General features: G+C 38.7%; 2 protein-coding genes across 3 annotated transcripts in view; both read right to left on the bottom strand.

Moving 5' to 3' along the window:
- Positions 1–10,045, bottom strand: part of LOC133646051 (mucin-19-like) — a 44,955-nt gene extending 34,910 nt beyond the window's left edge. The window contains exon 1 of the mRNA XM_062041029.1: positions 9,901–10,045. Within this exon, the coding sequence (XP_061897013.1) occupies positions 9,901–10,045 (145 nt within the window). The remainder of the gene's footprint in view (positions 1–9,900) is intronic.
- LOC133659759 (receptor tyrosine-protein kinase erbB-4-like) overlaps positions 1–12,007 on the bottom strand; it is a 173,896-nt gene that overhangs the window by 104,734 nt on the left and 57,155 nt on the right. The gene's annotated exons all lie outside the window — the stretch shown is intronic.

The raw sequence follows: 12,007 nt of genomic DNA on the forward strand, positions 1-12,007 counted from the left end.
ATATGATGCTCGCCCACACCAGAGGCTGGCACCACTTTCCACTGTTTACTGAAATTTGCATGTAGGGTAGGGCTGAAAACTGTATCATGATATTGTCATGATTCGTTGCACGGATCATCTTTTTGTTTAGTTAAAGACTCCCTTAGTTCTGTTTCGGCACCCCTGGGTTTGTGTGTTCTTGGTTGCCATGGGTGTTGATTATTTTCACCTGCCTCTGATTAGTGTTCGGGACGCTCACCTGCTCCTGGGCAATAATCAGAGAGCTACTTATTCCTGATTTTCACCACACTTAGTCTTGTTTGCGCTATGCAACAAGTTACGTGGGTTCAATCTTTCATTCCTGATTCGATGCTAAGTTTTTGCCGTCAGCTATTTCCTTAGCAATCTGCGCGCTTTTCTGTATTTCTGTATTTTTCCTGATTTATGAAGAATAAATCAATCTCCTACCTGCATTATGTCTCCGGAGTTCCGTCTGCATCTTGGGGAAACGATCCACGCATTAACAGGCGACCCAGCCGTGACAGATTTAAGTGTTTTTTTATTGGTCGATATCGATAATCATTGATATTTTTATGATCTTTTAAAAATAAGGACCAGAGGGAAAATATATTAAATGTAAACACTTTTATATAAAATCTTACATTTCTCTGATTACAATCGTTTAAGCTATCAAGGCAGAAAGAAAAAGAAATGTCAACAAAATTCTGAAATGACATTGAACACTTAACCCTAACATCTTAAAATGAAGGTGTAAAAATAAGGAATATGTAAGAAATGCTAAATAAAGTGGAACAAAATAATGTGAAAAAGTAAACGTAGAGATACCGGAGAACTATTTTCTGAGTGTGTTATGGATTACCAGTGCCTAGGTCTGACTACAGTCCGTTTATAAAAAAAATAATATATATATATATATATATATCCCAAAAACTGCCATGCTGTCGATGACTTTTTCTGTTTTAAAAGCACTCAATTTTAGTTTGTCTTCTCACTCCATACACGGAGTCAACCACGAGACAACAACCAAACTTGATCAGTCACTCTCACTGATCAGTCATCACTTCCTGCGTTCCTCGGTTACCAGAGAGCAAGTCCCTTTGTTCGTGCAACCAACCTTGCTTTGCAATTTCCGCTTTCTTCTGACAAGGAAGAAAAAAAAAAAGTTAAATCGATTACGTGTCTGTCGCGATATACTGTATATCGATATTGTTTTTATCTCCCAGCCCCCGTGTAACATTTATGGATGCCTTGCTAAACTGCCACTTCTTTTCTGCTGTCACTGCATTTGTCATGCGGTCTTACTTTCTTCTTCCTCTTTCCATCTGCTTGTGGTTTGTGTTCACTTCATTTTCATCTGCACGAAAAATACAATAAGGACCCTCTTCTTATCTTTTTTCATGACTGTGTGGTTTTTTTTGTTTTGTGTAAGCAAGCCCAGCTGCAGAAAAAAAAGAGTGCTCAATGTGTCAAAACATGCACCCTAGCTGTGTTCTCGGTGCTATAGTTGTTCTGATAAATACACTACATGATTATACCCCAGTTGTTTGTATTTCTCACAGAGCTCAGTGCACCCTACAAAACACTCACTGTAACTTTGGGATGTTAGGTTTGGTTAACGCTGCTGGGCAATATGGCCTAAAATCTATATCACGATACATATTGCAGCTTCCTGCAATAACAATATATATCACAATACATCATTTGGCATATAAATGATAATAAAACCGTTTCAAAATCATTTTCAAAGGCTCCCAATTTAGCTGCGGGGGTATGCGGTAACCGATTGTGTCATTTCTGGTTGTATTATCTTCTCAAAACTATTATTAATCAACTTTATAATTTTACTGTTTATAGTTACTTACTTTCTGCTGTAACACGTTTCAATCTACACTTCAGTTAAAATGTACTTGACCTTTTTTACATTAGTTTTGTGCAATACCACAAATTTGGGTATCGATTCAATACCAAGTAGTTACAAGGGCAGTATTGGTCTTACTAGGGCTGCAACTAACGATTAATTTGATAATCGATTAATCTGTCGATTATTACTTCGATTAATAATCGGATAAAAGAGACAAACTACATTTCTATCCTTTCCAGTATTTTATTGGGAAAAAAACAGCATACTGGCACCATACTTATTTTGATTATTGTTTCTCAGCTGTTTGTATATGTTGCAGTTTATAAATAAAGGTTTATAAAAAAAATAAATACATAAAAAAAATTGCCTCAGCGCATGCGCATAGCATAGATCCAACGAATCGATTACTAAATTAATCGCCAACTATTTTTATAATCGATTTTAATCGATTAGTTGTTGCAGCCCTACGTCTTACCAATGCTAATATTGATACTTCAAATTTGTTTTTAATCACAATTAAAATTAGACAAAAGCACAGGATGGCATTGCAGTGTAACAGTATCAATTAAACATTCAAATTATTGTCTTATTACCTTTTAATTGTGTACAATATTTGAGCAAAATCAAGTCAACAGTACAAAATAACTAAACATAAGCAAAAATTATTATTGGTTCTAATTTAAACCCTTTGGTTTTTGCCCTTAAAGTCCTCCTGTGTCCAGGTATTTGTTTCGTCATTTCGTAAACAACAACAAAGTTGATGCAATAAAAGATTTTTTTAAAATATAGACCTTAACACTGTAGTATTGACCATATACTGATATTATACTTGGTCTCATTACTATCAATATCTGCATCGATCCAACCACCCCATTCAAGAGCTGTAGCATAGCGGTTAGCATGGCTTCTTGTATCCTCCTACAGAGGGGAGTGTAGCATGTTTAGCTAGTCCTCGTCCTTCAGTGATAATTATACTTGCAGGAAATTTTGTTTAATTTGCTGCCATGTAGGTGAAGATCAGTGACTCACTCTGTGAAGGGACGTTAGCCACTAGTGAGGACGCTACATTGTGTTGAGGACGTGGTGGTTCGTGTCGCTGTCAAATTTGCGGGACACAGCTAGAATGTGTGTCAGGTTCAAACACTGATGACATCTATTAAACAGACAAGAAGCAAGGAATCATGCAGAGACAGACTTAAATTTTACTCATGAGGAGAGGCGTATTGGGCTGTACACTTAATTACAGTTCCAACCTACGCTCTAAGGCACAGCCCACATGCTCCACTATTTATTCGGGAGGTCCATGGTTACATTACTGAGGCTGCTTCTGTAGGAAGGGCGGTAATTTCAGCAGCCCCAGTTAGACACAATATATGATTATTCAGAAATGGAAATGTGCTGACACTTGTGATATTGCCTTGTCTCTGCTTTGTCTGCGTTAAGGTACTCGATGTTCGCCCTTGGCAGTCAGCAGGCCGGGTCTGGACACAAACGCTGATACGAGACGATGTCCCTTTGCACAGATAGAAAAGTACAACTTCAGCACAATTGATAATAACTATAGCAACGGCCTTTAAGCATAAGAGTTGTGTGATAACTTATACATAATTATTCTAACAATGTGTCGTCAGCATATAGTATTCAAAGCTCAATCGTCGTCTGAATGTATGTATCGTTTATCATTTATATCATGCAGCCTTAGTTAACACCTTTTTAGAGGACTAACAAGCATATGTGTGTACAGTTTTTGGAAAATTAGTTAAAAGAAACATGGCTACCATCATTCAAAACCTTTTTACAACCTGACCTGGCATCAAAGTTATTAGCTATTTGTGTCATGAATATTAAAACGTATAGAATATCTGTATTACATGTTTGCTAGCATGTCATCCAAAGCATTTTGAGCACAATTTACAAGTCCTTATGTGATGACTATAATTCTGGATAATACAAACCGGCAAAGAATGACATGTACTAAACTAAAACAGTCTTGATGGAATCCGATCTCGGTGTGAACCCACTTGGTGCAAGGTTTGTGTGCTCCTTGAGGGTGCCTCGGTCTTAAGGTGACAGGTCAAGGGTGAGTTCAGGGGTAAAGCCCATAGCCTTTTTATACGGCATACAGAATGTCTGCTATGAACGTTCCATTCCACTTGACACCAGGAGGCTGCTATGCCATGGTGTGTTTCGCTTTCCATATCTTGAATAATCAGATCTGCGCAAGCTTTACCTGTGCTTTTTAGATGTTTTGTGGGGCTAAATTTGTGTTTTATTGTCTCGATACAGGCCAGTAAAATATCTGCTTACATTCACAAGACCACCGCTGACCTGACACAGAAACAGACAAATGCATGCTCCGATCTGAACTCCCGGTATCAGGTGCCGGAGACGAGCCTTCATGGTTTTTAACGCGCAGCTTCAACTAATCTGAAAACCCTGAGTGTCCTGGCTCGGGAGCTAAAACCCTGAGCTCAACCTGGCCTATGTCATGGAAACTTCTGAACTCTCTCCTAAACCCAGCCAATGACAATAGATTCGATACAGACAAACACGGTTTTAACGCTCCCTTTCTTCTTTTTCTTTGCTCCAGCTGGCCGTCTTTATTCCCTCTAGGTTTTGCGTAAACATTGTACGGACACGGGGCTTTAGCCAACCCAGCTTTTTATCCTCCTTTTTCTAAAGAACATTTTTCTAATCCTGCTGCTCCTTTTATTGAATTAAAGGGTGATTATTTACGTGAAGCAAATCTCTGTGTCATCCAAAAAGTCCATTTAGCTTTCTGTGACTGAGACGACACGTCTGGTTTTGTCAGTTTTGGCAAATGTAGAGCTCTCGCATGCCAGCAAACACTTGTACTTACATGTTTACGATATACAGTACAGGCCAAAAATTTGGACACGCCTTCTCATTCAATGCGTTTTCTTTATTTTCATGACTATTTACATTGTAGATTGTCACTGAAGGCATCAAAACTATGAATGAACACATGTGGAGTTATGTACTTAACAAAATAAGGTGAAATAACTGAAAACATGTTTTGTATTTTAATTTCTTCAAAATAGCCACCTTTTGCTCTGATTACTGATTTGCACACTCTTGGCATTCTCTCGATGAGCTACAAGAGGTAGTCACCTGAAATGTTTTTCACTTCACAGGTGTGCTTGAAGCTCATCGAGAGAATGCCATGTGTGCAAAGCGGTAATCAGAGCAAAAGGTGGCTATTTTGAAGGAACTAGAATATAAAACATGTTTTCTGTTATTTCCCTTTTTTTTTGTTAAGTACATAACTCCACATGCATCATAGTTTTGATGCCTTCAGTGACAATCTACAGTGTAAATAGTCATGAAAATAAAGAGAAGGTGTGGCCAAACTTTTGGCCTGCACCGTACATCCGGCTGTTAAACAGTGTTTGGTCATGGCGTTTACAGTATGTCACCTGTCCTTTCATGAGTACGCATTGAATGACTAGTTCCTATACAACGGGCCATTTAAATACAGATAAATAGACACGATCATTGAGCAAATATGTACTTTAAAGCTGGAGTTGCATGCAAGGCTTGTGTTTAGGAGTTGAGGGTAGTACCTCTGCAGTAATCACTGGCATTCTCTGAAGCAAACAAGACATTTTTCAATGTTGCCTCATTGTTTGGCGCCATGTTGGATGAACACAGACAAAAACACACAGCTGTCACCTGCCTATTTGGTGGAACAACACAAGGCCCTTTTCCACCGCAGGAACTTTCCCAATTACTTGGGTAAAAAAAAAGAAGTTCCCCCTGTGTTTCCACTAGGGTTGCACGGTATACTAGTATAGTATTGCGGTACTAAAGAATCAAAAATGGTACTATACTCTGTTTGAGTGAGATGATCAAACATGACTTTTAACACCGTCACCTGGTACATGTTGCTGTGTTCACAATATATTCACACTGGTAAGTTTTAATCAACGCATATTTTATTCAGTTACACACTTGGCATTTAGTAGGATGTTAGCATTTACCAATCTAGCTGCGGGCGAGTTTACAAACAACGCACAATGTCAGGTTCAAACACTGATGACATCTATTAAAGAAGACAAAAAGCAAGGAATTAAACAGAGACAAAATTAAATTTGGCTCAATTGAGGAGAGACGCGTAGACACTGTACCTTTTGTACAGTGTCGTCCCACGCCCCTGACAAAAGATGTACGCCTCCTCTTTTATTTGGACTTTCCCGGATTACATGGCAACAGCTGTTTCTAAGGGACGGGGGTCGTAAACAGCCATCGCCTTTGATTACAACAGTTCAAAGAAAAGGTTGTGAAGCGGTGCCTGGAGGGGAGTCAGGTCCTGCTTCCTCTTTGCTTTGTAGATCTCGGGTCAAGACAATATCTTTCTGTTGATTACAACACCTTCATGTTGCTTCCCATCCTACACAGTGGAGTTTTACAAGCCTTCTGCTTGGTAGGATTAAAGACAGCTTTTGTCTGCTCGCCGCGAACTCATTGAAACACAAAGTTTTGTGATAACTTAGATACAATTATTCTGACAAGGCTTACTTTGAGCCTTGGGTAAGCACAAAAATGAAAGAGTATTATTTCCGTAGAGCGCAGTGATCAAAGCTTGTTTTTCGGGGAAACCTGCAAATGAAAGGAGACCGGGGGACCTCAGGCATCTTGAACACGTAAGAGATCAACGCCGTAAATTATGAACAATTTGGACAAAGGACAATGTGCCTTAAAAGACTTTGCATTAAGGACAATGTGCCTTAAAAGACTTTGCATTCTGAAATTCTTCACCGGTATTAAAACTGACACGGTAGACGAAATGGAGACAAGTTTGGCGGCACTTTTACTTGATTCAAATCTCTCGTCCATCGGATTTGCTCACAGTCAATGTATCAATTCCACCATTTTTTTTTACAGATAGCAAGCCTTTGGAATAGGGTACAGTTTGTTTCAGTACGGTCCCTTGTTTTTTTATTTTTATTTTGTAAGATTCATTTTGACCTACCGTATTTTCTGGACCATAGGGCGCACCGGATTATAAGGAGCACTGCCGATGAGCGGGTCTAGTCAGGTCTATTTTCATACAAAAGGCACACCGCATTATAAGGCGCATTAAAGGGTTCATGTTATGATTTTTTTCTAAATGTAAAAGACTTCCTTGTGGTCTACATAAAATGTAATGGTGGTTCTTTGGTCAAAATGTTGCATAGATGATGTTTTACAGATCATCTTCAAGACGCTTTCGGACAGTCGCTTCAGGGCGGTCTTATTTACGTGGCTCACCTTCGGCAGCGTCTTCTCCCCGTCATCTTTGTTCTAGCGGTGTAGCGTGCAAGGACGGGAGTTGAAGAAGTGTCAAAAGATGGAGCTAACTGTTTTAATGACATTCAGACTTTACTTCAATCAATAATGGAGCAGCATCTCCTAATCCGTGGCTCGCTAGTGCAATAACAACGCCAGAAATGTGTCCCGTGAAAAACCCGTCCGACCAGAACTCTCTAATAACTAAAGTTCCTTGGGTGAATAATGTAAACTCACTACACCGGTACGTTTTAGCGCTTTCATGGCGAGTTTACTGACAGATATAAGTAAGAACTTTACACTACTTTATATTAGAAATGGCAACAGCTGAGGATGAATGTGCCATAACAAGAAGATGGAGAAAAAGAAGAAGCTTATTGACTACGGACTACAAAGGCGGACTCGCGCAAATTATCAGGACTTGTGCACATCCCAAATACAGATCAGCAGGTACCAGGTACCAAAACGCCAGATAATATGTCTTACTTTATACACACACCATAATAAAACTCCTATGTTGAAGCACAGTACAATCCATCAAGCGGTGCGTCTTCATAGCTTACCAAAGTCATACTAAAACATTTTGATAGACTTTTGAGCGCCGTGTGTAATGTTCTATATTTTCAATGGAATATATAAAATGTTGGTGTTTACTTGAGTCATATTGCAATCTACACGTATCTCTTATGTGTGACTGCCATCATATTGCAGTCTGCACATATCTCTTATGTGTGACTGCAATCTACTTGTCACACTTATCATTTCACCATGTACCATGAATTGATTAACGTGGACCCCGACTTAAACAAGTTGAAAAACTTATTCGGGTGTTACCATTTAGTGGTCAATTGTACGGAATATGAACTGTACTGTGCAATCTACTAATAAAAGTTTCAATTAGGGCTGCAACTAACGATTAATTTGATAATCGATTAATCTGTAGATTATTACTTTGATTAATCGATTAATAATCGGATAAAAGAGACAAACTACATTTCTATCCTTTCCAGTATTTTATTGAAAAAACCCAGCATACTGGCACCATGTTGTGGACATTGGGGGTGCAGCATACACTAATAATAACACAGAAATGTAACTCATCAGAACTGAATCAGATATTGTACACGTTTCTGTTGTGAATAATAAAGGATTCATTTTAGGCTGCATCTAAATAATAGCATGAAATATTCCAGCACCTTCATAACGTTTAGTTATACTGAAGCGTCACTCAAATCTAAATATATTTATATAGCTTTATCGGGCCCGGCTACATTGATCCATTATGAAACCAACCTGAGATATTTCTGTCCGTTACGTTTATTTCGAAATTGGTAACCGTGCGTTTTCTCTCTCAAAACGGAGTCAAATGTGCCGGAGACACATTATCAGCCCCGCGTTGCAACAAAGGCATACCTTTAACGTTACTCACAAAAAAGCTGAACTCATGAATGCTTATTGCCACTATGGACTTAAAAAGTTACATACTGTGAGTTCTTCCCTTCATCCATGGCTCCAACATGTTTCCTTTTCAGGTGCTTCTGAAGCAACGTTGTACTTCCGTGCCATTTTGCAGGAAACGGTCTTCTTTGAAGTCTTTTTGAAGTAAAGTGTTCCCACACTTTTGACGACTTAGGTCGTACACTTTTCTCCATTGAAGCAATAACCTCAAGATGTTTCTCCGCTAAACTATCCGTACGGTTTACCTGCGCCATTTTTCGAATGTTTCCAGACGGCGTCGTCACGTGAGCTGTACATGACACATCATTAGCTAGCTTACCTCCACCTCATGAGACGTAGCCTCAGCGCCGCCCTGGCGCTGTTTTGTACTGTTTTTGTACTTACTTTGATTATTGTTTCTCAGCTGTTTGTAAATGTTGCAGTTTATAAATAAAGGTTTATAAAAAAACAAAAAAAAAACATTTTTTTATTTATTTAAATAAAATTAAAAAAAGCCTCCGTGCATGCGCATAGCATAGTTCCAACGAATCGATGACTAAATTAATCGCCAACTATTTTTATAATCAATTTTAATCGATTTAATCGATTAGTTGTTGCATCCCTAGTTTTCAATCAAAACAAATAAAATAGCTTTGAGGTCGGTAAGCACAGCCAAAATTATTCCGTACATTAGGCGCACCGGGTTATAAGGCGCACTGTCGAGTTTTGAGAAAATGACAGGATTTGAAGTGCGCCTTATGGTCCGAAAAATACGGTAGTTTCTTTCTCGCTTTGTAAATAAAGCCTTTGTCTCACAAGTATGGCTACCCGGTCCCACAATGCATTGCAAAATCTTGTGGCCTTTCGAGCCCTATATGGGAAACACTGCAACTATGTCTACTACTTTGTCTTTATGCAAATTTGCCCTTCAGTACCCACATCCGTCCAGGCTACTTAGCGCAACATGGCTCAAATCCATAGGAAACGGTACATTTTTGTGTGTTACGTGTTGAGTGTGAGTACTTCTTTCTACGCTCGGCTAATTAAATGTTTATGACCTGGACAGATTGTTTCATTCTGCATTATTTCCAATTGTTAGAGGTTCGTTTTAGTTTCAGGCTTTGGCTGCAAACAGAAACTGGCTTTCGTCCCTCACGACCGCATAGTTTTCTTTGTTTCACTGTGAGAATCTAAAGCCGGGAGAGCTCCAGGGATGTTTGGAGGAGGGAGTGCGACATCGCTGCAGGAAACGCTGTCTTTCCTATTTTTAGTCAACAGACCAACGGTTGGCCGCCAGTGCCTCCTGCCTGTACTTGTCTTCTGAGGCCGGAACAGAGCTTCGTCGCGCACACGCCCGGTCCCTTTTGTGTGCGTGTCCGTGCACTCGTGGAACTTGTGGCCCCTGGCCGGGCTGCTCAGCAGGAGAGGAGGATCGGAAAGGGGGTGCGAGGGCCTCATTCGGAGGGGAGAAGGGGCGGTGGTGTGCAAGTTGGGGGCTGCGCAGCTGTTTCTCTGCAAGTCTCAGCTGTTGCGCCTCTTCCGTTTGATGCACACACACCAACACACACACTCCTCGCTGGCGGGAGCACAGAGTATAACATTGTTCAGCCTTGTGAGAGGCAGATGAAAGAAACAATCTCTCATAGCTGCTATCTGATGGGACGAGAGGGAAAGGAAACTCCCCACCAAGCAGCTATCGAGGCAGCCACATCAGGGGAAAATCTCCACTTTCTTTACTCTCTCCTAGTCACCGCATTTTGACGCATTTCTCCTTTTCAGTTTGTCATTTTTACTTCCCCTAAGAATTTCACCATATTTTCCGCCATTTCTCTTTCCTCTATCTTTTGTACTGTATTTTTCGGACTATAAGGCACACTTAAAATCCTTTAATTTTCTCAAAAATCAACAGTGCGCCTTATAACCCGGTGCGCCTAATGCAAGGCTCACATTTAACCACGGCAACTGCGGAAAAAGCCGCGACCGCCCTCATCCTTTGCCGTAAGCCCTAAATTTTTTACCAATATCTGCGGCACGAACATGCCGTGACCTCTCTTGACTTTTTACTCGTTAATGGACGAGGGATGTAATGATAATTTGCGATAAAATTCCAGACGGGTAGTAACACCTGCTGCTTTCTGTTTTGTTTTAATATCAAAAAGTAAACACAATGTTTTTATACATTACTTGTGTTTTTTTCATGTCACAAAGGTATTACTTCAAAAAACATTCATGTGACACAGCATTTTGTTAATGTGTTATTGTGTATAGTTAATTCTTATGACATATTTCTGCTCAAACTCTTAATGGATCTGTCCCGAAACATCATCTACATGTACATATAAATGTGCATAACTTAAAAAATTAAAATAAAATAAAAAAAACCTCCCTAAAAATAGAGATAAAGGCATCATGAAATGACAAAAAGCTAACAAGTTTATATTAATAATTAATAATAGGAACAGTTTATATATATAAATATATATATATATATATTATTTGGGCGGGAACTAACGATTAATTTGATAATCGATTAATCTTCGGATTATTACTTCGATTAATCGATTAATAATCGGGTAAAAGAGACAAACTACATTTCTACCCTTTCCAGTATTTTATTGGAAAAAAACAGCATATTGGCACCATACTTATTTTGATTATTGTTTCTCAGCTGTTTGTACATGTTGCAGTTTATAAATAAAGGTTTATAAAAAATAAAAAAATTGCCTCTGCGCATGCGCATAGCATAGATCCAACGAATCGATGACTAAATTAATTGGCAACTATTTTTATAATCGATTGTAATCGATTTAATCGATTAGTTGTTGCAGCCCTAATATATATATATATATATATATATATATATATATATATATATATATATATATATATATATATATATATATATATATATATATATATATATATCTATCTATACATCTATACATCTATACATCTATACATCTATACATCTATACATCTATATATCTATATATCTATATATCTATAGATATATAGATATATAGATATATATATATGCATGCTTTGGAGCCCCTGCTTCGAAAGAAAATAATGGTTGCCTTGGTGCCCTAAAATATGAGCCTTGCTTTAAGGCAACACTTGCCTTGACCTTAAAAAGTTAAAACTGAGGCCTGCTAATGTACAGAATAATTCTGGTTGTGCTTACCGACCTCGAATCAATTTTATTTGGTACATGGTGTAATGATAAGTGTGACCAGTAGATGGCTGTCACACATAAGAGATTTGTGTAGACTGTAATACGACGCCAGTAAACAACACCAAAACTTTAAATGTTCGGTTGAAAATAAAGAACATTACACACGGCACTCACAAAATCAGTCAAAATTTTTTATTATGACTTTGAAGCCGCACCGCTTGATGGATTGTCGGCCCATTACGGCT

Source organism: Entelurus aequoreus, linkage group LG01 (genome assembly GCF_033978785.1).
Source record: "Entelurus aequoreus isolate RoL-2023_Sb linkage group LG01, RoL_Eaeq_v1.1, whole genome shotgun sequence".
NCBI lineage: Eukaryota > Metazoa > Chordata > Actinopteri > Syngnathiformes > Syngnathidae > Entelurus > Entelurus aequoreus.